At 36.9% G+C, this 27,148-nt stretch overlaps 1 protein-coding gene across 25 annotated transcripts in view; it reads right to left on the reverse strand.

Annotated features, from left to right (window-relative positions):
* The window catches only part of FIP1L1 (factor interacting with PAPOLA and CPSF1), an 82,617-nt gene extending 56,924 nt beyond the window's left edge, over positions 1–25,693 (reverse strand). For 4 of the 25 annotated variants that reach the window (XM_086705062.1, XM_086705058.1, XM_025921482.2 and 1 more), the window contains exons 1-10: positions 25,400–25,693; positions 24,205–24,249; positions 24,062–24,101; positions 16,467–16,524; positions 15,263–15,366; positions 10,106–10,170; positions 9,454–9,561; positions 8,862–8,992; positions 8,497–8,565; positions 76–185 (exon numbers count right to left, since the gene is read on the reverse strand). In XM_086705062.1, coding sequence (XP_086561188.1) covers positions 76–185; positions 8,497–8,565; positions 8,862–8,992; positions 9,454–9,561; positions 10,106–10,170; positions 15,263–15,366; positions 16,467–16,524; positions 24,062–24,101; positions 24,205–24,249; positions 25,400–25,484 — 815 coding nt within the window. In that variant the 5' untranslated portion in view covers positions 25,485–25,693. The remainder of the gene's footprint in view (positions 1–75; positions 186–8,496; positions 8,566–8,861; positions 8,993–9,453; positions 9,562–10,105; positions 10,171–15,262; positions 15,367–16,466; positions 16,525–24,061; positions 24,102–24,204; positions 24,250–25,399) is intronic. The other 21 variants (XM_025921483.2, XM_086705071.1, XM_086705063.1 and 18 more) reach the window with 9 other exon arrangements.
* Positions 25,694–27,148: the final 1,455 nt, after the last annotated feature.

Genomic DNA, 27,148 nt, shown 5'->3' on the forward strand with positions numbered 1-27,148 from the left:
TACATTTTATAGCACTAATACAAGATGAAGATACCAATGCCTTCAATAAATGGAGTTATTAATTGTCTAACTAACCTGCTTGGTGGGAGTCCAGTCTTGAACAAAGAAGGAGGAGAAGTAAACTCAGCTTTTGTAGATGGAAGTGCTGCTTCCTTCTCTGAATTTCCAGTTCGTCCTTGCTGTACCTTAAAAAAAAGGGTTATTAGCTTATTTAATAGAACACTCAAATATACTACAGGTATTAAAATAAATTTGTAACATCTAATTTTAAATTAAATATGAAGAATGTTTTGTTGCTGAATATTTAATAAAATTACCTTATCTTAGAACAGCATTATGAGAAAGGCACCAAAGATGGATTATGGAATCAAAATGTTCCCAACTATTAACAAGTTCACATTAATGTTACCTAAAAGTCTAGTAAGCTCTAACTCTTTAGTCCTTTCATAAATTCCCTCAAACTGCCACAAATGAGCCCAAGATACATGGTTATGACCCCACATTTCAAAGTTCAAGAAAGGCCTTGAAGAATTTTCCTCTTCTATGTTTACTACCATTCTAAAACAACCAGTGGCCATTTTTGCCATTCTGACCATTTTCTATTCAGACTGTGATTTGCTCCAACATAAATATTAACAACTTTCCATACCATTTGTTTCCCCATCATCAACAGTACACTGTCCTGCCAGTTCAGCACACTTAAAAGCTTGATGGCTGTTTCCTTAATAACCTCTATTCCCTCCTTTATATTGACTTTCAAATCAGTTATCTACTTACTCCATAATTTCTCCCATATTGAGCCATCCTTTCTACTCCTATCTGATCTTTTGAGTATGGTCCAGTCATACTCCTTTAGACTGGTGAAATTTTTCCTTTATGTTCTTTTGCTTTTATATTCACCTGCCTATCTTAAATCATCATTTATTTATTAAATCTAAACAAACTACATTTACCCTACACTTGAAGAACATCACACCATATTTTATGTCCTACTTAAATTCTACTGTTCAGTCTAAATTCAGCATCATTCTCTTTCCCCAGGAGACAAAGGCCAAGAAACCCTCAGATACTTTGATATACTCAAACCACTGATTCAATTCCAGAAACTATCTACCTTTCACATAATCATTACATGAGAAAAAGAATATATTTGAGTCATTAAAATCAGATCTCTTATTAATACCACAGAACCTAATCCACAATTGGTGTCTTCATACAATTAGGGTTTTACACGGACATTTTACTTGAAAATGAGTTCTACTCATTAAAAAAACTCATTTAAAAGGCCCAGATCCTAATGAGGGATGACTGAGGATCAGCACTAAGACAATGAGGATAGAAAGAAATGGATTTGATAGACACTTGACAGGTAAACTGACAGAATGTGGTGACAAGAGAAATAAAACATGGTTCACTCATCAAACATTAAATATCTATTGTTATCTAAAAATCTTTCACCAGAAGCTGAGATTACAGAGAGAAATACAACAAAATCTCAGGCCATGGGACAAGACAGACACATAAACAACCAGAGCAATACAATAAATGCTATGAAAAAAGTATCTATGAGATAAAAATGCTATGAGAACACAGAAAAAGAAATGTATTATTCTTCCTGCATGTCAGGAATATTGAGAGTTGACAGTATGGTCTCAACTGTTCCCCTGAGCTCCAATAATTTATATCCAACATCTTATCTATCTAATAAGCAACTCAAACTTACCGTGGTCAAAACAAAACTACTGATTTTCTACTATCCCCCATTCTGATTCTCCCCAAGTTTTCCCCAGTAAATAGTACCATCATCTACTGAGTTGCTCAAGGGAAAAAAAAACCCAGGAATTATCCAATGGATATGACAATCCTATGTCAGCTGTACCTTTACAATATATACCAAATTCAACCATTTATTATGTCCACCCCTAAAACCCAGGTTAAACTTACCACTTCTCAACTGTTCTACTGAATTGTCTCTGCTTTGACCTTACCTCTAAAAAATCTATCCCCTGTATACAGCCAAGCACTGTTATTAAAAGTGTAAATCACCTCATGTCTCTCTCCTGCTCAAAATTCTCTAATAGTTTCCCAACACAAACAGAATGAAACCTAAATTTCTTATCATGGACTACAAGGATTTATACTGCATTTAGGTTTTATTCAAATCTGTATCCCAATACCTAAAAACAGTGCCTGGAATAAGTTTTCAGTATATATTTTTATTTGACTGACTTTGGGATTCACCTTAAATGTCACTTCAAAGTCTTTCACAGGACATGGAGTTTTGGCCCAATTATCTAATCAATCACGACTTTTCCCATTAAGTCAGAAAAACTCTAAGATCACAAAGTCTAGGTCTATAATGCTCACCTCCCCTCCCTACTTAAGTCAGAGCTGCTTCCTAACATAGTCAATGCTCAACTAAAAACTGGGGAGGGGAATGGGAAGAGAGTTGAAGAAGTAAAAGACGAGGGAAAAAAAGAAAGAGCAAAGATGAAAAAAAAAGCAAAGATGAAAAATTATTTACAACAGGGGAAAAGATATCAGGAAGACAGTACATTTTTAAACATGTAAAAATTGCTTGTTTCCTTAGTTTTCTTTTCTCCTTTATTTCCTTGTAAAATACTCCTACTAATTCTGAAAGTCCTCGCCATTTTAGCAAGTCTCCTAATCAACTTGCATCCACTTGTTTTTCTTCAGATGTTGCACTCAGGGTTACAGACAGAATTTGTTTAACCAGAATGAGATAATTTTTTAATATGATCTCATATTTTAAGAAATGACTGTAAGATACCATGACAGGTTCTCTAAACACAAAGTCATGTCAGGTCTTACATATCCAAACAAAAGTTTGACTGAAGTCTGTAACCTTGAGAAGCTCAATATTTACCCAAATTATGCTACCAATGTACCAAAACTTAAATTATTTTATGAAATTTCCTTCAGCTACCCTTCACAGGTTAACCTTCCAAACAAAATATCTAAAAAGAAATTTGTTGTGTGCTGCACCCGAATAATGCATCATGCAACTATTTAAAATGTTATCAAAAAACTAATAACCTAGAAAAGCATCTGCCACATAAATGTTAAGGTAAAAAAGGAAAAGTAGCAAACCATATAAATTACCAAAATTTTGTTTCAACCCACAAGAAAAAGACTGCAAACACAATAAAATTTGGGACTCTGAAAACAGATGAAAAGATAGTAACTGACTGAGCAGAATAAAGAAACCTGAATCCTAAGTCAGCAATAAGAAAATAAAGATACTATGATTCTCATGGCAGAACCCCAAAAGGTTCAGCAACTGGACAACTCCAGTTTCCAGAACATTTGAATCAGGTAAGTATAAACCCTCTAGGCAGGCCACTGGAATCTATTCCCTAAAAAATCAAATCACCACAAAAACAAAAAACAAAACAACCTAAAGATACTGACGTGTGGGACTACTAAAAATGCTTAGCCCTACAGAAAAGCCTATAGCAAATTTTATTCATATTCAGAGTTCCCAATCACCTTTTGAGTGGCCCATTCCCTTGTGAGTGAATGGCCAAGGACCAACAAACATTTGAGAAAAGTCAGTCAAAGGCCAAAAACAACAAACACACTATGCAGGAAAATCTAAATGAAACAAACAACGTATCATCAACACAAATATCTTTTGAGAGACAGATGAGAAAAAAACACTATATCACTGCATGCATGAACAACAGCAGGACACTAAGGTTAAATACTAAAGAAAAATTTTCTTGAATATTAACAATATAACCACAGAAATGACAGTGAACAGAAGGGTTATAAGGTGGAAAAAATTTCCCAGATAATGGAAGACAAAGAGGTGGAAAGTAAAAGAGAAAAGAAAATTAAAGGACCGGTATAAGAAGTCCGATATTTAATTAAAAAGGAATTTAAAAAAAGGCGGGGGGGCAGTGGTGCCTGGGTGGCTCAGTAGGTTGAGCATCCGACTTTGGCTCAGGTCATGATCTCAAGGTTCGTGAGTCTGAGCCCCACATTGGGCTCTATGCTGACAACTTACAGCCTGGAGCGTGCTGCAAGTTTCGTGTCTCCTCTCTCTCTCCCTCAAAAATAAATAAACATTAAAAAAAAATTAAAAAAAAAAAAAAAAGGAGTCCAATATTTGAATAGGAGGCCCAGAAGACATTAGAAAGCAGAGAGAAAGTAAAAAACATAATAGAAGAAAATATCCCAGAAATGAAAGATACGTGCTTCCAAATTAAAAGGGTACAAACGAATGCTTGGTATAATGGACAATAACAGACACATAGTTGTGAAATTTCAAAACACAGCTTATACATACACAGAGGAAAAAAAAATTATCTATGCATGTGTGTGCACATACAGACATAAAAATATTTTAAGAGAAGATTGTGGTCAATTTTTTTTTCACACATACTATGTAACCCATTCCCACTAGTCACTCTTCCCTTGCCCCTCACTCCGAATTATAAAATTACACAACTGCTTTTATAACCAATTAAGTGACTATTTTTCTATTAAACTTCATCTCCTTTCATTTCACTGAAAACAAAAACAAAAATTAAGCCAAAAAAGGGGTCCCTAGGTGGCTCAGTCAGTTAAGTGTCTGACTCTTGATTTCGGCTCAGGTCATGATCTCACAATTCATGGTTCATGGGATTGAGTCCCACTCAGGTTCTGCGCTGTTGGCATGGAGCCGGGCTGGGATTCTCTCTCCCTCTCTCTCTGCCCCTCCTCCACTTTCATGTGGTGCCGTCTCTCTCTCTCTCTCTCTCTCTCTCAAATATGAACTTAAACTAACAAGTTCATTTGTACTATTTTATCTACTTGTTGGTTCATTTGTACTATTTTATCTACTTGTTAATGTTTGAGAATTTACTTAACAAGAAAGTAAAAAAAAAAAAAAAAAACCAACAAAAATTTAAAGGGGCTGGTAGGTTGCTTATTTCTCAGTTGATCAAGGATGAAACAAGTATCTTTGCAGTAGACATGAGAAGAATTTAAATTATGATTCTTAAATCTGTCCCCTTTGTTCATTCACTACTTTAAGATCTGGTCCTTATTCATTTCATTTCTACAGTATTGCAAATGCTCTGTATGTGGTCTCTGACTTCCTTTTCTCCTCCTTACATTCTAGAGAACACTTGTAAGTTCTTTTTCTAAAAACCAAATTTGCTCACACTATTCTACTCAAGAACTTTCAAATGGCTTCCTATTGTCTACACAAATGTCTGTAGACTAGTTTCAGATTAAGGTCTTTCCCATCATGCCGCCCCATTTCTGCCATTTCTAGGCTTCTCTCCTGTAATACCTCTCATCTACCCCAACTCTCCATTCATGCTATCTGGTTTTGCTCATACTGCTCTCTCTGCCTACAATGTTCTACACCCCATCTTCTAATGAAAACTCACTCATCTTCCGGTTATCATGTTTGAATCCTTCTAGACTCTGTATCATAGGACAATCCACTCTATCCTCTCAACTCCCTACTGCACTTTGATAATACCACTAACAACATTTCTCACAATATATCATGGTTAGTTCATACATACACATCGCTTAGACCATGAGCTCCTTAAATACAGAGTCTGTTTTCCCATGATATCTAGCACAGTGCTATGCACATTAGAGGTGCTCAGACGTAACGGGAAAATTGGGGAAGTCCTTTTCCTTCTCAATCAGCAATCCTAATAACTGTAGTTCAAACAGTGGATTAATGGGTAAGAGCTTAGACTTCCTTTTTTCAACCTTACACTGCTGCCAGAATTGTTACTTATTAGGTCACTTCCAACATTATATTACTTGTATGTCACTTTCATGCTCACAAACGGAATAATTCCTCCAACTCATCCTCCTTGTTTCTAGGCCTTCTAGAATTGAACCACACCTCACAAAGCAATCTCTCTTCTATTCCATTCCGAAAAGAACTCATCCAATCAGGCTAACTTCTTAAATACTACTCTCATCCACTTCTACTCAACTGAGTTTCTTTCTTTGCCCAAGCCATTTCCTCATCCGCAATACTTTTTTGTGTGTTCTCCACACTCACAAGGCTCTGATCAAAATGGCGTATGCTTTGGGGCACCTGGGTGGCTCAGTCGGTTAAGTGACCAACTTCAGCTCAGGTGACGATTTCATGGTTCGTGAGTTCCAGCTCCACATCGGGCTCTGTGCTGCCAGAGAGAGCCCGCTTCAGATCCTGTCTCCCTCTTTCCTTGCTCCTCCCCAACTCGCTCACACGTGCACCCACTCTCCCTCTCAAAAATAAACATTAAAAAAAAAAAAGCAGGTAACTTTAAAAAATAAATAAAATAAAATGGAATGGCAAATGCTTCTCTAACACTGCATCTTTACCCTTTTAAGAAAACACAAACAGAATGGAACTATATATAAACACTCAATGTTAATAATACCTAAGAAATTTGCCTCTGCATATTTGGGATACCAATTACATCCTTATAATATTTTTTGTATTCTCCAGAGTTGCAGGATAGATAATGAAAGACAACTCATACTTTTTCAAGAATAACAGTCCTACAAAAACCTGAACAATGATATTTCTTTATTTAAGGTGACAGCAATTCATCTGAAATTTAATGTCAAGTAAATTGTGGCCTGAAAATGCCAAACACTCACATATAACCAGTAGTTGCAGATCCTGAGCAACATCAATAAAATATATCCTAGAGACCACAATATGCATAAAAAATGTGAACCATACACATTATTAAAATATACACCCTGTTCCCAAATCAGTATTTCTAACAGATGAATAATATTTAATGCCCATTATCAAGGCAAATAAAACTATGAAACTATACTCATCAAATTCAAACGCTTATTCCTTTGGAAGCAAATGAATGAGAATGGAACAATGACCTCCCTCCCTCCCATATAACCCAAAGAAACTTCAAAACAATGTTGATAGACCGTATGTATATAAAAAACTCATTCATGGTGACACTTCCAAGAAGAGACCAGCCTCTAGTGCTCACTTCAGCAGCACATGTACTTAAAAACAAAACAAAACAAAACAAAAAACAGAGAGACCTTGGGGTGCATGGGTGGCTCAGTAGGTTAAGCATTCAACTCAATTTCGGCTCAGGTCATGATCTCACAGTGGTGAGACTGAGCCCAGAGTCAGGCTCTGCGCTGGGCATGAAGCCTACGTAAGATTCATTCTCTCTCCCTCCTTCTCTCTCAAAAAAAAGAGAGAACAGCCCCTAGGAATTTCTTTTTATTCCTTAGTTTTAGAAGTCTACTGCAAAAAGACAAAGTATACAGAACTTGGCAGTTTTACAAAGGCACCTTGTTTTCATTTGTTAGAAAAAAATAAAAAGCACCACTGCAAACAAACTATTTCATCATCAAGACAACTAGCTTTTCTATCTATTCATTGGAATCAAGTACAATATATTCAATCCCTGAAGAAGAGAGCACCAAAAAGAACCGGATGGCCATTTAAAATAGAATAGACATCATCACACACTTTCAAAAGATTTACAGCAGAACAAGAACCAAATACTTACCCAAAGTAGGATGTAAATTAAAATTAAATTCTCTACACAGAACTGTGTCCAGCAGAGCGGCTACATCTGCGGATATAGCACATGTATTGCATAAGGCAGTATTTTGGTGCCAGGGCTGCAGTCCCAAAAGGATCACAGGAAAGTTCCTGCCCACAAAGTTCCCTGAGTACACAACCCAATCTAAAAGCCACTCCCAGTCTTCATTCCAGTGTCGTTCAATACAAGAATCAAGAACTAAGAATTAAGGTAAAGGAAAAAAAGAGTACACAATCAGGTATTTTCGAGAAAAGTTTGTAGGTTGCTGTGTATTGCAGAAGTATGAAAATACGGTATTATTCTTTGGACTGGGTCTGTGATCATATGGAATGGAGAAGCCAGAATTCAGACTTGATACCCAAGTGGTAATAACAACCTGCAAGTCCCTACCTAAACCTAATCCTTTTAAGTTATTAATTTTACACATCAATGGCTTTATCCTATTCTGTTGAGTCTTTCTTAGAGACTCTCAAAAACAGCCAAGCTTCTTGAGACATCTCAAACTCTAAGACACGTTACACCAATGATTTTAGTGTCATAAAGATAATAAGCAGTATGCCATCTTCCTTATCATTTTTTAAAAGAAAATTAGGAAAATAATTCTCCCATTCTGATAAAGCATGATCTGAACTGAGAGCTTAGCCTATCGGCATGAACTTTTATGTCCTACAAGCAAACATACACTATAATTCAAAATAAAATCACAACATACAGCAAGAATAGTTTTACTTGGCATATGTTAGTATAATAGGCTATAAATTCACATGCTTGCAAAGTGGAGATAAAACAACAATCAGCAAATTTGTAAGTCACCAGGAAGCTGAAGATTTGGAAAAAAGGTAGCTATTTCCACTTTAACCTCATCCCTTGAGTAGTGGTATGGGAGCAGACTCAAGAACAAAAAAATGAGAGCAACCAAGGATAATTTACTAAAATTCACCTTAAAAAGATTGAATCTGCCATCTTGGATCTCTGCACCTGGTGTAACTTCCATAGTACAGTCTTCGGCCTAAGTTAAATAACATATTCCCCATTAAGATACCACATAATTTTTAATTGATAGGCCACATAAAGACAAACTAGCTGTAGCTAGTCTGTGACTTGAAACTAAGAACATCAGATAATCATTAATATGAAACTCTGAAAGGGAAGGAAGGGAAAAAAAACAAACATGATAAAAAGAATGAAAATTTTAAACTATCTTATAGCATTTAACCACCTTTATGGGGAAAAAGTGATTTATCTGGGGGAGTTTATTTGGGACTGTAGAAAAGGCTGGGGTATTCTGGAATATTTACTAATTACCGTAATTTTATTTGTAGTAGAGGTAACTGGTATAACTTCAAGTCCCATTCGTATCCTCTTTTGTTTTTCACAGTAAGCTTTCCAGGTATCTTCATTAAACCCATAATTAAAATAATCAGAAAGATCAGCACCTAAAGATAAAACATAGTATTAGTGTATAAATACTTCAATTCCATTTTTATGCAGCATACAAAATATAAACTATAAAAACAAAAATTTAGTGTTCCGTCAGTTTTATCACCCCTTCTGATTTTCCCAATTACTAATATAAAGCAATAGGACTATAAAAATTTTTGATCACAAGTATCTCCTTTAAGCCAGAGAATATTATGCTAAGTGAAATAAGTTAGTCAAAGACAAATACTATATGTCACTCATATTTGGAACTTAAGAAACAAATGATCATGGTGGGGGAACGTATTTCCTTTAGAAATGGTGTCATGATAAAATAATATGCAAATAATAAGATTTAATAATATAGGTCATCTTACTTTTGTAATTAAGACAATAAAAATGACATTAAAAATACTCTTCTAAATGACTGTTGATACTAAAAATCTTTCGAAACAGATACAGTCCACAGGAATCTTACCGGGTTTACGCCATGGTTTATCTTCAAAGGAATCCAAATCTACCTCCAAGAGTGGAACTCCGTTAATGCTTCCAGGTGCATCGAGGTCCACTCCCTTGACTTTTGTTCCTATTTTATACAATTACAAAATGGTGAAGGAGCTATTATCAGCACAAAACTGAGAGACACCACAGGTAAATAGAAATCATTGACACCTTTTTACCACTGATACCACTAAATACGGCAGAGGTTCCAAACACAGCATTTAGAGTAATACTAGCATAAATAAAAAGGGAGATCAAACTTTATGGAGTAGCTGTAAAATAAACTGGATTGAGAGATTAGGGACTTGTTACTTATAAGAAATTCCTGTACCAATAGGAAGTTGCTAACTTCCATGTTTGAAATCACTTTTTTTGTACTGCCTGTGAGCTAAGAAAAGTCTGCTTTTTTAAAGGGCTGTAAAACAAGTAAACCAACCATGTGACAGGAGCCCTGTGACCCACACAGCCTAAATATTTATTATGTAGCCCTTTCTGGAAAAAGTTTGTCCACCTCTATGATGTATGGTGAAAAACTGCTCTTTTTAACTGAGGTGTAATACCTCAACTTATGACCTATTCATACATTCGACTTATTTTCCTATTGATACAGTTGCAAATACAAGTTTTACCTGTAGTTCCATAAACTCTTCCCCCTGTTTTGATGTTAAGATTTACAGGTGCTGTACCATAACTCCTAAAAACAAAATAAAAATTATCCTGAGAAATGTAAACAAAACAGCAATATATTCAACATGTACAAACTATACACCCACATAGTAACTAAACAGACTAATGACTGACACATTTTAGAAAACGTTCTAAACTAATTTCAAAAGTCTGTCACTTGCTCAATAAGAGAAAAAAATATTTTTTAAAAGTCTCAACTTGTTTTTCATCTGAAAACCTATCAGCCACTAAGTATCTCACTGTAACAAACTTCACAAGAAACGTGGCTAAGAGGAAATCCATCTCTATCACTTTGTCTGCATTTCCGCACCTACAACATAACAGCAATCATGCAAGAAGGAAATTTCTCCACTTTGTTCCCGAGTCCAGTGACCTCCTTATACTCCTTCCTACATTTGATATTGTAGATAATTCCTTTTCCAAATATCCACAGAATACTTTTACCCATAAAATGAATTCATTTATATTACATTTAAAAATAAATCTAGGGTGAAAGCAGAACAGTGTTTGGTGGTAGTCAGTGTTTAAGGACTGGGAAAACAAAGGCAAATTTCTAGAATGCTAATAATGTTCCATATCTTGACCTGGGTTGTGGGTTCATGAATGTATACATTTGAAAAAATTATTGAGCTATACTTTTTAAATGTAATATACACATGATAAAGGAAAAAAATACAAAATCTGCATTCAGACCCCAGGCTCAAATATAAGTTTTGTCAATTATTAGTTGTGTAACCTTGGCTAAGTAACTTAAGACCACATGGACTTTGTATAAATTTTCTGTAATATGGGTTTACAGACAGTTCCCTAACTTTTCCATATAATGCATTCTTGCATGAGGAGGAAAATCAAATATAATAACAGAAAGAGACTTACATAATTAGTAAGACGTAAAATAATAGACAATATTCTCAATGATATATTTCTCACATAATATTCATGTTATTTAATTTGCTTCTTTACCCTCCCAAGTTCAGGCAACTGGACTTATAAAGAAAGATTCATTGTTTCTGATCTGCCTAATAATTTCCATTTTTTTTTCCTCCAATGTACTAAATTTATGAGACTTAGGTAATTTACATTAGCACTATGATTTTTGTTTTCTGCTTAAAAATAAAATGATAAGGAAGCGTAATAAAATATTCAAGTAACTGTATGAAGCTCCACTGCTATAAATGCAAAAAGTATGAAATAGCCCGAATTAAACTGTTACGGTCAGGTAGTGCTACCATTACAATCTTGAAACGCTTCAATCATCTCATTGATATTAATTCCCATAGTAAATGATTAAACACCAACAATACATCAAATACGGCTCTAGGCTAAAGAAAGAGAATGAGGAACTGAACAAATATGCCTCCTGCCCCATGCTGCTTACATTTCAACAATCTAAATTCAGCACAGCAAAAGCACCTTTTGGTTATCTATATATGATGTACAAAAGTTCCAGCTGTTTACAAGTTAAATGCACAAAAATCAAGTACTATCTCTCAATGGTCTTCTTACAGAATTGCTAAAGCATAAAACAAAATAGTATTTATAAAAGGCTTAACCTTAAGTTCAATAAATGAATTTCTTTGCTCCCTACCTAGCTACTTTCCCTTCCACATTTGCCTTTAAAACATCACTTTTGTTTTTAAAACTACTAAGGCTTTGTATTCATTGTGTTCAAAGAAGCTTAACTGTTTGGAAAATTACACTTAAGCTAATATGATACCTTCCATGAGCCTCCCATGAGGTGTCAGGCTTCTCTAGGTGCTAGATCCTACATACTTGGATATCGAAAGGAACTTCAAAATTAATGCATAAAAAAAAAAATGTGTTTTAACCTACTCCTCCTACATTACCCACACATGCTAATATACGGTAAGGTACTCAATTAAGGGCTCTAAAACCTCTAAGTCATTGAGTCCTTTATCTCACTCTGCATCCACAACCATGTTATTTCCATTTATTATGCACTCAAGTATCTTTTTCCATCTATCCCTATACTACTGCCACTGGCTTAGGCTGCATTATCATCTCATGTGGACAACTCAAATATATCAACCAATTTCTATTTAATCCATCTCAACTACTGCTGCTAGTTATCTTTTCACATAACCTAACCTGCCTATAAACCTTTAAAGGTTCTAATTCCTGCCTATAAACCTGCCTATAAACTTTTAAAGGTTCTAATTCCCTAACGTGGTTTTAACCATTTTTTCCCATCTATTGTATCCTCCAGCCATGTTCCTCTAAGCCAGGCTTCCACCACATCGCAGTAGTGTCCCTGCTAAATCATCAGTCCTCTTCTGTCTCAAGAATCATTCAAACAAATTCAAATATTACCGCCTCTAGGATTTTTTCTTCAATACATAGGCTTTTTAGCAACTCTCCTGTCAAAGCTTTCCAATCACCTTGTACATTCTATTCTAGCACTTAAACTGCACTGAAAGTATTTGCTCACATGTCTGTCTTCCTCACTATTTCTAATAAGGACTATATTATTACTTTTCATATTCTCATCAATTAATGCAGTGCCAAACTTTTTAAAAACTGTTTATTAAATGGATGGATGAATCTCAAAGGTAAGAAACTACTTCTCTATATGACTTAAATTATTCCCACTCTAGGGGCGCCTGGGTGGCTCAGTCGGTTGGGCGTCCGACTTCAGCTCAGGTCATGATCTCGTGGTCTGTGAGTTCGAGCCCTGCGTTGGGCTCTGTGCTAACCGCTCAGAGCCTGGAGCCTGTTTCAGATTCTGTGTCTCTCTCTCTCTCTCTCTCTCTGACCTTCCCCCATTCATGCTCTGTCTCTGTCTCAAAAATGAACTCAAAAATGAATAAATGTTAAGAAAAAAAAAATTATTCCTACTCTAAAATTTGCTTTCTGGGGAGCCTGGGTGGCTCAGTCGGTTAAGCATCTGACTTCGGCTCAGGTCATGATCTCACGGTTTGGGAGTCTGAGCCCCTCGTCAGGCTCTGTGCCTGACAGCTCAGAGCCTGGAGCCTGCTTCGCATTCTGTGTCTCCCTCTCTCTCTGCCCCTCCCCTGCTTGCACTTTGTCTCTCTCTCTCAGAAATAAGTAAACATTAAAAAAAATTTCTTAATTTGCTTTCCTTCATACCTTATATAGAGAAAATGAACTTCGTAACAAAAGTATGTTACCTAAAAAAATGCTATTTTGTACTTTCTAACAGCTTACAATAAATCCATTTAGTATTGTTCCCAGAATACAATTTGCTCTTTAAACTTGCTTCTGAAAATTCTGTACACAAAGTGTTCATCAAACTTCATTTTCTCACAAGATCTTTCAGTTTTCAAGGGACAGATCTTGAAATATCAAGGTTAAGTAAGTTCTATACCCTTCAGAAAGATCTATAAAAGTTACTTTGAAATGCATAAAAAACATAAAAAGTAGATCAACTGAAGAATGGGTGTAAGCATAGATAGATGGAGATATACACATTTACCCATATAAATGATAAAGCAGACCTAGCAAAATGTAAATTGTATAATCCAGATGATGGGTAAAATAACCATATTTCATGAAACTGGAAATTGCTATAAGAAATAAAGTTCAGAAAAAGTACTGTGGGAGTCTATATACATTTAACATTTGATTGCAATTCCTAACAAAAATTTGATATTAATAAAAAAAAAACACCTCACCATTTGCTTTAATTGTTCTATAGATACAGATACAAATAATTTTATGTAACAGTATTTACTAAACACAAGGATTACAGCATTCCTTTTGCATAATGCAGATGGCAAAGGCCTATCAGCATTATACAGAAGCCCAACACTAATTCTTTAAGTGGAGATGGAACACCAATCTACCCCTCATATGAAGAAGTCTCTTCTCAACCCTGCTCCCTAGAGTTTTAAGATTACACAGGCAGTGCTTATTATAATGTGAAACCGACCACAGCAATAACTGAGTTACCTTTAAGCTCCTAAAATAACTGAACAAAATGGCTCTGCTATAGAAATAAAATACTCAAAAGTATTTATGTATATATTGCTTGATTCCAGATAAGGCTGCTTACTGAACTACAGTGCAATTAATGAAAGTTTTATGTTCCTAATGCATTCCTAATGTACATTATACATCCAATCTGAAAAAAACACAGAAAAAATATGGACTCTTATTCTACGACCATAACAAAATCACATTCTGTACTTTAATATATTCCCTTCCAACTTTACTGGAAGATTCTTTATGTGCTCAACGAGCTAATGACAGTCGATTCACTTGATCTAGTTTTATAGACTATAAAACTTGATACAACATATTGGCTTAAAAAGCCTACAGGACAATGAACAACTTCAAAAATACATTATGAGGAGCAAAAAGAAACACTTTTGATACCATTTTTACTGGACAATAAATTAAAAACCTAAACACGGTTGTGGATAATATAATGGAAGAACAATGTAGGTGAAAACTGTAATTTAAGGTTTTTTTAACTCTAACTAAAGAATGTGTAGTAGTCAATTCATTTATAAAAACACTTTAAAAAAAAAAAGAGGTTAGAGTGGGAGAGAGCCAAAGCATAAGAGACTGTTGAGAACTGAGAACAAACTAAGGGTTGATGGGGGGTGGGAGGGAGGAGAGGGTGGGTGATGGGTATTGAGGAGGGCACCTTTTGGGATGAGCACTGGGTGTTGTATGGAAACCAATTTGACAATAAATTTCATATATAAATAAAAAAAAAAAAACACTTTAATTTTAGAAAGCAGCTGCTTCCACGTAATTTGCCTAATAAATTAACTTTATCTTTAAGAAAGATTTTCATGGTGAAATCTCTTTTTATCATGATAAAACTGACACAACACTGTATTAATTTTAGGTGTACAATATAATAACTTGATACTATATATTGAAAAATGATTAGTTAACATCCATCACCAGACAGTAATATATTTTTTTTCTTGTGACAAAAACTTTTAAGATCTGCTCTTTTAGAAACTCATGGTGAAATTTTAACAAGAGTTCTTTCATTGTATGGTAAGACGGAAAAATGTAAAAAATATGGAATCAACCATTACTGGTTCGAGATAAGCACACTACCTTGCATTGAGGCACGTAATCGTTAGTTAAAAATAACTTACCCATACTGTGGTGCTCCCGTTTTAATGTCTCCTATAGTGACATGAACATCATCCTCATCGTCATCACTGTCACTATCACTATCATCTTCAGTCTCGGTCACTTTCTATACCAACATAAACAATTACAGAATACATTCAATAATCCATCTCAATACCTAATATGAATAAGTGAAAAAGTAATCATTTTGTGATTTTTGAAGTAGTTTTAGAGAAAAAAAGTTATAATCTCATAGCACTGCTACCTCATTTATAACTTTTGTTTTACATGATAAAATGGGATAAGAATGTGAAATAAAATGTTTTTCAGCATCTTTTTGTAAATAACACCTCATATATTTTTTCCTGTTATTTATAAATGCTTCTCTGCAAAACAAATCTAAGGCATTGTACTAAATATCTAGAACATAAGTTATAAAAAAAATCGAGTGAGAAATTTTTGGCAAGAATATGAAGAGTATACTGTTAAGAGTCACAGCGTCATGGTTAAAAAGCACCAAATCGTTATGGAGCAGCTCACTTAATTCTTGTCATTCATTTGTAGCTAGACGAGGCCCAGGGTGCAAGTGACTGAGGAAATACTTGTTTTAGGAGTAAAAAGTAGGACCATTTATGAAGGTTGTATTTTGGCTCCAAAAGGCTATTTTGTGGTCAGTCACATAACAGTAAATAAAAAAGGAGATCACCTCAGGCAAAATATTTTTTTTGTATTCAATTCAAGCCTGCAGAGTAAGGATTTCTTTCTTTCTTTATATAGAAACAGAATGTTAAAATATTTGTAAGACCAAGAATACATGTTCAATCCAAAACACATCACTTTTAACAGGCATGAATGAGGTCAGAGACTATCACTTATATAAAGAATTGTCTTGCTAAAAATTATGGCACTCAAACTTGTGCTGTGGGACTTAAAGTCTTCCTTCAAAATGAGTCTCATTATAATCTTTAGTTGAGTTACAATCATCCAGTTCCTTGAAAGGATTAAACTTCACGTCTTTGCACATGCTCCATTTCATCTGAAGTCTCTTCCCACTATTCTCATCGCTATGTTTTTGATGGCAACAGATGAGGCTGGATATAAACGGGGCCAGATCACGCCGGACACTGAAAGTCATCTTAAATTTTTGGCTTTCTTCCTTAGTGAACAGGAAACTACTGATAAAGACTTCACATAGGGAAGTAACTGGACTTCAAAGCCTTGTGTTACCGGTTTAGGTACGCCGTTTTCAGCGGTTTCATCTTCAATTCCAGATGGAGGATTAGCACTATGAATAATAAAGATAAGCACATAAGTCTGGTATTACTTTTCAGAGGTACAGACAGGATATACTAGTATTCTTAAGCTATGTCTGATAATTTCCTAAAATTACGGTCTCCACTGGATAAAAAAAAGGATGGCAAAAACTGCCTGTGTTATTCCACCATTCCTGCTGCCTTGCATAAAATCCAGACTCAACACTGAAAGTAGAATGGAACTGCCTCTACAATTTTTTAATGATATGAAATTTGCAACTTGACAGTGGGGTATAGTTCAAGTTTTTTAATATTTAAAAAATCTTCATCACACTTAATTTTACTTATCCTAACTCTTTACTGAACATCCACCATGTGCCAGGGACTACTAAAATTGCCTAAGGCTACGGAATACACAGTTTCCTCCGTTCCTGCCGCCCGAGGAACTGAAGAACTTTAATATGACCACATTAACTCTACCAGTATTCAGTTAACACACATGCTCCGTTCTGGTTTTGTTTCACCTATCTTATTGGACACACGTTCTTCGTTGCATGAAAAATACATTTTAGGATTAAAGAAAAGCTTATCTTCCTAGAAGACTATCTTCCAATTTGGTGCCAATAAAGAGCTCCAGACCTAATTCTGATGCATTAAAAAAACCACTTTTTTTTTTTTTAATGTTTATTTATTTTTGAGACAGAGAATGAGAAGGGGAGGGCAGAGAGGAGACACATAATTCTTAGCAGGCTCCAGGCTCTCAGGTGTCAGCACAGAGCCCTACGCAGGGCTCGAACCCACAAACTGTGAGATCATGACCTGAGCCAAAGTCGGTCACTTAACCAACTGAGCCACCCAGGCACGCCCAAAACTAATAACTTTTTAAAGTCCAGTTAATACCTGTATTTGCCTTATTAAAGCAAAACTGATATAAAAAAATAAACCCCTCTTTTCTCATGAGACTCAAGCATCTGGTCATTAACCATCAAATAAAACTTATAGTATTATAGTGTAATTGGCTTCCTTTTTTTTAATGATTCATTTATTTTGAGAGAGAGAGAACACATGTGCTCACAAGAAGGGAGAGGGGCAGAGAGAGGAGAGAGAGAATCCCAAGCTGGATCTCATAAACCTTGAGATCATGACCTAGGCCAAAATCAAGAGTTGGATGCTTAGCAATCTGAGCCACCCAGGCGCCCCTGTAATTGGTTTCTTATATTTCAATAATTAGGATTTTGATAGTGGGAATTAACCATTAAACTCATTTTACAAATAAAGGCACTGAAGTACAAAGCAACTAACTCACATTTAGTAGGATTTCTGAGAACGATATCCAGATGTCGATATAGCTCAAACCTCTTTTCATTACATTTGTTTATCTCTTCTAAACTTCATTTTGTCAAGCAGTTTTATAGAAGTCAATGCAATCTCTATAGTGGTATTTTACAGTAGTACAATCCTCATATAAAGCAAAATAAAGATAATAATTGAAAATTTGAATGTGAAGTTTTCATTGTTTTACTGCTTGACCCAAGAAAATATGCAACTATAATTCTTCAGTACATTTACCTCCTGCTTAAGTAAGTTTCTAGGTAGCCAGAAACAAGTTTAGCATGCTTTTTATGCCATGCAACAGTGTAGTTAGCCAAACCTTGGATTAAACAACATGACAAAATTGGACACAGCGTAATACAATGGTTAAGAAGTTGTAACAATGAACTGGTCACAAAGAAGCTGGGGAGAACTCTAATAGCAAGGACTCTGATCAGTCCAAGCTGAATACCAGAACACGGGTTTGGTGAACATGCCTTACCCAATACTTCTAAAAGTTTTAATTCCTATCAACATTAAAATGCTACAAATATAAAATTACAAGCTTTTTCTAGAAAAATTAAGCTTTAAGAGTAGAACTTTTCCACAGAATGAAATAAACTTAATAGCTCTCCAAATAAATTTTTAATAAAGAATATAAAGACATTTTGACAGTAATGCTCAAGGAAGGTAGAGGCTTCCCTCCAATACATTTAATCACGCTAAGGGGCGTCTGGGTGGCTCAGTCAGTTGAGCCTCCGACTTCAGCTCAGGTCATGATCTCACAGCTCGTGAGTTCGAGCCCCACATTGGGCTCTGTGCTGACGGCTCGGGTCCTGGAGCCTGCTTCGGATTCTGTGTCTCCCTCTCTCTCTGCCCCTAACCCACTCACAGTCTGTCTCTCTCAAAAGTAAACAAACATTTAAGAAAAAACAAATCACACTGAGTATAAAAAAAATTAAAGGACATTCATTCAATCAAAAAATAGGCTTCAAGGATTGTAACGAAGAACCAATACTAACAAAATTAATGGAATAAAGATTAGCTCATAAAAAAAGGTATTTAATTGTGAATCTGTAGCATTATCCATTGATTCTTCACCAATTAAAAAGCAGTATGAAGAAATTTTCAATTACTTTCATAACTATAAGCTACACAAATCAACTTTGTGAGTAACTGAGATTAGGGTTAGGAACTAGGTTGGACCAAATTTCAAAACTGAATGATAAAATTTCACATGATATAGCAATGAGTGAAAAAAAAGTCTTCCAATAAAGGGGATATTTTTAAGTGAGGAAATATAATTTCAGCATCCCTTAAGGTAGTTCTATTTCTATGTCTTACTTCTTCCCTTCATTCACTTTTTAACAAGTGCATACGTACCTCCTTTTATCATGCTTGGCTCCATTACACCTCACTTTACTGCACTTCCCAGATAAATTTTTTACAAACTGAGGTTTGTGGCAACACTGTGTCACCTAGCAGTGCAATTTTTCCAATAGCATTTGCTTACCTTGTGTCTCTGTCACATTTTGGTGAGTCTGGTAATATTTTACACTTTTTCACTATTGTATTTATTATGGTGGTCTGTGATCAGTGCTCCTTGATGTTACTATTATAATTGTTTTGGGGAGCTATGAATCACAACCATTTAAGATGGTGAACTTAATAAATATTTTGTGTGTTCTAACCACTCTACTGACCAACCATCACCTCTTCTTTCTCTCCTGCTCCTTAGGCTGCCTATTCCCTGAACCACAACAATATCCACACTAGGTCAATTCACAATCCTCTAATGGCCTCTAAGTGTCCAAGTGAAAGAGTCCACAGGTCTCTCACTTTAATTCAAAAGCTAGAAATGATTAAGCTTAGTAGGAAGGCACGTCAAAGACCAAAACCTAGGCCTCTGCCACTGGTTGGCAAAGGTGTGAACACAAAAGAAAAATTCTTGAAGAAGATTAAAAGAGCTAAACTCTAGTGAAGCCACGAATGATAAGAAAGTAAAAATACCTTACTGCTGATATAAAGTTTGAGTGGTCTGGGCAGAAGACCAAACCAGTCACAACGTTCCCTTAAGCCAAAGGCTAATCCAGGGCAAAGCCCTTACAACTTTCTTCAATTCTGTAAAGGTTGACAGAGGTGAGGAAGCTGCAAGAAAAAAGTTCAAAGCTAACAGAGGTTGGTTCGTGAGGTTTAAGGAAAAAAGCCATCTCTGTAACGTAAAGTGCAAGGCAAGGCAGCAAGTGCTGATACAGAAGCTGCAGCAAGTTACCCAGAAGGTCTCACTCAGATAATTCATAAAGGTGGCTACACTAAACAGATTTGCAACGTAGATAAAACAGCCTCCTATTAGAAGAAGATGCCATCTGGGACTTCCACAGCTCAAGAGAAGTCAAGGCCTGGCTTCAAAGTTTCAAAGGACAGGCTGACTCTTTTCTTGTTAAGGGCTAATGCAGCTGGTGACTTATGCTCATTTACCATTCTGAAATCCTAGGGCCCTTACGAATTATGCTAAATCCACTCTGCCTGTGCTCTGCCCTAAAAGTGGAACAACAAAGTCTGGATGACAGCACATCTGTTGACAACATGGTTTACTGAATATTTTAAGCCACTGTTGAGACTACTGCTCAGAAAAAAAAGATTCCCTTCAAAATATTACTGTCCATCGACAATGTGCCTGGTCACTCAAGAGCTCTTTGTTGGAGACACACAAGGAGATTAATGTTTCCATGCCCCATAACAAACATCCATTCTGCAGCCCATGGATCAAGGAGTCATTTGACTTTCAAGTCTTATTACTGAAGAAACACATTTCATAAGCATATAGTTGTCAGAGACCATGATTCCAGTTGTCTGGAAGATCTGGGCAAAATAATCTGAATACATTCTGGCAAGGATTCATGATTCGAGATGCCATTAAAAACATCCATCCATTATGAATGGATAAAGAAGACGTAGTGTGTATATATACGTATATATACATATATACGTATATATATGTATATATACACAACACACACACACACACACACACACACACACACACACACACACAATGGAGTATTACTCGGCAATCAAACAGAATGAAATCTTGCCATTTGGAACTACGTGGATGGAACTAGAGGGTATTATGCTAAGAGAAATTAGTCAGAGAAAGACAAATATCATATGACTTAATTCATATGAGGACTTTAAGACACAAAACAGATGGGGGCACCTGGGTGGCTCAGTCAGTTAAGATACGAAACAGATGAACATAAGGGAAGGAAAATAATATAAAAACAGGAATGGGGACAAACCATAAGACACTCTTAAATATGCAGAACAGAGTTACTGGAGGGGTTGTGGCAGGGGAGATGGGCTAAATGGGTAAGAGATACTAAGGAATGTACCCCTGAAATCATTGTTGTACTATATGCTAACTAACTTGGATGTAAATTTTAAAAATTAAAAATAAATAAGAAAAAAAAAGAAAAAAAACAAAAAATAAAAAAACATTCATCCATTGAATGGATAAGGAAGACATGGTGTATATATATATATACAATGGAGTATTACTCGACAATCAAAAAGAATGAAATCTTGCCATTTGCAACTACGTGGAAGGAACTAGAGAATATTATGCTAAGTGAAATTAGTCAGAGAAAAACAAGTATATGACTTTACTCATGTGAGAAATTTAAGACACAAAACAGATGAACATAAGGGAAGCAAAAATAATATAAAAACATAAGAGACAAATATGTAGAGAACAAAAAGAGGACTACTAGAGGGGTTGTGGGAGGGGGGATGGGCTAAATGGGTAAGGGGCATTAAGGAATATACTCCTGAAATCACTGTTGCACTATATGCTAACTTGGATGTAAATTAAAAAAATAAAAAAAAAAATCCATCCATGATTCATGGGGAGAGGTCCAGATATCAAATATGAAGAGGAGTTTGGAAGTTGATTCCGAGCCTTGTGGATGACTGGGAGGGGTTCAGGACTTCAGTGGAGGAAGTCACTGCAGACGTGGTGGAAATAACAAGAGAACTAGAATGAGAAGTGGGGCCTGACGATGTGACAGAATTGCTGCAATCTCAGGACAAAACATGAACAGACGAGGGGCTGCTTCTCATGGATGAGCAAAGAAAGTGGTTTCTTGAGACGGAATCTACTCTTGGTGAAGACGGTGTGAAGATTGTGGAAATGACAGCAAAGGAGTTAGAATATAGAGTATTACATAAACTTAGCTGATAAAGCAGCAGCGTCTGAGAGGATTGACTTCAATTTGGAAAGAAGTTCTACTATCAAAATGCTAACAAACAGCATCATGTGCTACCGAGAAGTCGTTCGTGAAAGGAAAAGTCCGTGCATGTGGCAGAGGTCATTGTCTTATACTGCCACAGCCACCTCAACCTTCAGCCGCCACCACCCTGATCAGTCAGCAGAGTTCAATTTCAAAGACCCTCCAACCAGCAAAAACTTATGACTTGCCAAAAGCTCAGATGATGGTTAGGATTTTTTTTTAGCATAAAAATAGTTTTTAATTAAGGTACGTATATTGTCTTTTAGGCATAGTACCATCGCACTTAAGAGACTACAGTATAGTGGCGCCCTGGGTGGCTCAGTCAGTTGAGTGTCCAACTTCCACTCAGGTAATGATCTCGAAGTTTGTGAGTTTGAGCCCTGCATCAGGCTTACTGCTGTCAGAGCAGAGCCCACTTTGGATCTTCTGTCCCTATCTCTGCCTTCCTCTTTCTCTCTCAAAAAAAGTTGAAACTATTAAAAAAAAAGAGAGAGAGACAACATTATAAACCTAACTTTTATAGGCACCAGGAAACCAAAAAATTCATCTGACTCACTTTATTGGAGTGGTGTGGAACTGAACCCACAGTATCTCCAAGGTATAACCCTGCCAGCTTGAAACAGAATTCATATGCCACACAAACCATCCGTTTAAAGCAATCAACGGAATGACTTTTCATGTTTACAAAATAGTGCAACCATTACAACTACCTAATTCCAGGACTTTCTCATCACCCCAAAAAGAAACACTGCGTATATTAATAGTCACTCCCCATTTTCCCCGACCTCGGTCCTGCCAACCACTCTATGCATTTACCTATTCTCTACTTTTAATATAAACAGAATCATACAATATGGAGTCCTTGGGGACTGGCTTCTTTAAATTAGCATAATGTTCTCTAGATTCATCCATGTTGTTACAGGTATCAGCACTTCATTTTTCACTGCTATATAGTATTCCACTGTATGAATATACCATATTTTGTCCATCCATTCATCATTTGATGGGCACTTATATCCATTTTTTGGCTATTGTAAATAACGCTGCTATGAACATTCATGTACAAGTTTTTGTGTGGATATGTATCATTTTTCTAAAGCATCTATGTAGAACTGGAATTCTTGGATCATATAGTAACTGTGCTTAGCCTTTTGAGGAACTGCCTGTTCTCCAAAGTAGCCGAACCTTTTTACAGTTCCACGATCAGTGTATGAGAGTTCCAATTTCTGCATGTCCTCACTAACACCTGTTACTTTCTTTTTGAGTACAGCCATCCTAGCGGGTGTAAAATGGTATTTTCTCTACTTTTTAAAACCAAATAATCTTTCAAAGCTCTTTTTTTTAACCATGCCTTCATTATGGGACATCAAGGCATTGATACTACATTTGATCAATAATGTAAGCATGTCGACGGACTCCCATGTGTGAGCTGTTTTGAAATTTGGAGAAGTTTCAAGCTGCTTTTACGTGTTCTATAAACGACAGTCATGTATTTCTAGTAGTCTAACAACGGGAATCAATCTTATAACAAATTCATTAAATATCTGACTTTAAATATTTTAAAACATGGAAATGATAACCAAAGTACACTACACCATCAAAGGTATTGTGAAACTAGTAATTTAAAGGATTCTTTTTTTTATCAAAAACATTTTTTAAAGTTTTTTCTTATTAGTCTAATGGTTATAATCGTATATTCCACTTCCGAACTCACTTAAGAGTACAAAGTACTTAATAGTGAAGAGTATTCAAACCCTGACCTCAAACACTTTGTCCCCTACGCTACTAGCAAATAAACACAGAACTGATTAGGTCCTGAAATAGAAAATTCTAACGGAATCAACGCCTGTGAACTTTAAGTCAGTATGCTGTAATTAAGCCAAAGACTATGAAATAAATTTGACAATGTGTTGACAGAACCACTGTTACCACACAATCTGCAGAAGTATCGACAACAAATTCCACTAACCTGGCATTTTCTTCTTCTGGCCTTTCAACTTCATTTTCATCTACCAAAAAAAATACATAAATAAATAAATAAAATTAACAAACAAACCACTCTTAAAGAAACCAGTATTATGAAAATCTGAAGTGATCATCACAAGCACTAACCTAGGTCCTTTGCCAAATCACTGTGCACATGCACGTCCCATGGGCCTATAAGCACATCCAAAGTTAGATCACCTTATAATGACTTAACAAGATATGTCTTTTATGAAAAAAAAAAATGACTTTACTTTTATAAAAGTAAGCTTAATTTAAGAGGCATTAAAAATTTCTAGATCTTTGTTAAGGAAACCCTACACATTTACATTCCAAAGAATATTACTAATGCTGAATCTTGCCACCAAAGACAATTTTACAGGTTTGTCAAAGCCACAGCATCAAGGAGCTGCATGGTGCTCAAACGTGCACTTTTACTATACTAAAGAATACATATTTTAGGTAAGGAATAAATAACTTTCAAATCTAGTTATCATTAACAGACAAGAGACTGTGACTTAATGAAAAGTTAAAAGCTAGATGTCAAGTCCCTTTCAAGAGGGAAGTACAAAGTGCACTGAACTTATTTTTGGGAAAAAAGATATATACGAGATAACTGAAAACTATAAGGCTAAGGGACATGAGATACTTCTAATGATGTGGGTTAAAGAGCAGTCTCTTAAAAAAGAAAAACTTCACCTTAATACAGGAGACATTCGGGGTTTTCTTTATGGGCCATAATGTACTCCATCTCTTTCTCTCTCTCTCTCTTTTAATTAATTATTTTTAAAGCACGACTTTCAGACAAGGAGGTACCCTTGCAGGTGCATTCCATACAAACTGACCATCAAGAAACAAGACGTTAGTTTTACAGCATCAACTTTATTTAGCTATTATTACAGAAAGACTGTTTCTGAAAGAAAGGGGCAGGGAGGGCATCCTACAGCCAAGGGGCAAGAACAGACACACCAACAGAGCTCAGAATCGAGATAGAACAGTAGGGGAAAGAGCGCGGAAGCGCGGCGGCCGGGAATCCCCGGTGGGGAGGACCGGGAGACGGGGTCGGGCCCGGTGCTCAGCCCCCGGCCCAGCCCGGCGGCCGCGGGGTGGCTGCGTGATGGGGGCGTGGGCCGGGCGGGAGGAGGCTGGGGGCGGGGAGGCGGGAACGCGCACGCCGCACTCGGCCTAACTCTCAGGCCGGAGAAGGCTCCGTACCAGAGGCCCCAGGGGCGGCATGAGGGGCCCAGGACGCCGGCCGGTGACGGGCCGGGAGGGCAGGCCTGAGAGAACCCGGGAGTGAGAGAAGGGACAGGAAGTTCCGTACCGCCATAGAGCCACTCTTCCTCCTCATCCCCTCCGGTCCCGCCGCTCAGCTCCGACACTAGGCGCTCGACCTCGCCGGCCGACATGGCCGCCCCGAGCACAACTTAAAGGCGGCGATCAACAGCCCCCTCCAACCCCTTCCCAGCCTCGCTGCCCGGGGGCGCGAGAGGGGCGCGAACCCGCCGGCGAGCAAACGAAGAAAGCGCGAGACTCAAATCCAGGAAAGGCGGCCGCGGCGTTCAGCCTGCAAACAAGACGACTCCGGTGGCGATCCGCCCGCGCAAGCGCAGCAGCAGCCCCAGCGCGCGGCGTCTTTAGGAGGCTTCGCTTCCGCGGCGCCGGCCACCTGGACGTGGTTGCGCATGCGCGCCGTGGTTGGCCCCGCCCCTGTGGAATCCCGTTTTGCCTTTTTAGCGTGGCCTTCTCCCCTGGCGCCTTGCGTCGGGGAGGTTTCCCCTCCCCCACCCTTTCCTCTTATAAGCTGCCTATGCCGGCCAGCGTACTCTTGTTCCCTTGTCCTTTAACGCTTTCTTTCTCAACTGTTTTGTCTGTGTTTTAATCTTATTAAAGGCCTTGTTTCGTTCTTCACATGTTGTATCACTCGACACAGAATTGTTACCTTATCACTCGTTTCTGATTAGAGAGGAAAACAATGCCTACTTTATTGAATATTTAATTTTAACAGCAAACGAAAGCCGAGCTCCTGAATGAATAATACATTCTCTTTGTTAAAATAGAACATTACACATAAGGTCGAAGACCCCCCCTCATCCACTACCGTCCTTTGCACAAGCATCCCTCGTTTTCTGTTTGGTGTGAATCCTCGGATTTTCTATATGTTTACTTCACGTGTATCGTTTTGGTGGAAGAACCTGAGATTAACGAATCTTAAAGGGTGCGATACTGTGTATCATTCTGCGGATTGCTTTTTTTTTTTTTTAATTTTTATGAAGTGTCTTGGAGATCCTTCCCATGTTAGTATACATCAAACTATATCCATTTTTAAGTGCTTCCCAATATTCCATAGCATGGCTATCACAAAATGTATATAGCTATTTCCCTAGTGGTGTACATTTAGATTGGTTTCAACTCTTCACTTTAACCACCCTCCCTAAAAACACTACAAACGTTTACAAAAGCCTTGTAAATGACTTCTTGCAGATTTTTACAAGTATTTCTCCAAGATCATAATGTTCAGTTTTTTAGTAAATAATGCCACATCATCAGGCTATTGTGAACACATCTTTTAAGGAGAAGGTCATCTATGATGGGTCGAAATTAGTGTTCTAGTTCTTAACTATAACTACTTAGTTGCATGACCTCAAGTAATTAACCTTTCTTTGCTTCAGTTTTCTCATCTACAAAATGGGAAAGCTGCATTTAATGGTCTCTAAGGTTTCTTTTGGTCCAAAAGTTTTCAAATAGGACACTCAGTTTTCAACAGGAAGTCATTCTAGTTTACAAATCTATCATGGGTTTACTTGCTGTCTGGTCAATAAATATTGTTCTTCATTTAACACTTATTGAATATCTGCTGTTTAAGAACTTGGAAAACAAAAATAGGAATAAAGCATAGTCCATGCTCTTAAAATGCTATCAATTTATTAAGAAAGTCAGAAGTGTCGGGGCGCCTGGGTGGCGCAGTCGGTTAAGCTTCCGACTTCAGCCAGGTCACGATCTCGCGGTCCGTGAGTTCGAGCCCCGCGTCGGGCTCTGGGCTGATGGCTCAGAGCCTGGAGCCTGTTTCCGA

Source organism: Puma concolor, chromosome B1 (genome assembly GCF_028749965.1).
Source record: "Puma concolor isolate L17-30 chromosome B1, mPumCon1.1.hap2, whole genome shotgun sequence".
NCBI classification, from domain to species: Eukaryota; Metazoa; Chordata; class Mammalia; order Carnivora; family Felidae; genus Puma; species Puma concolor.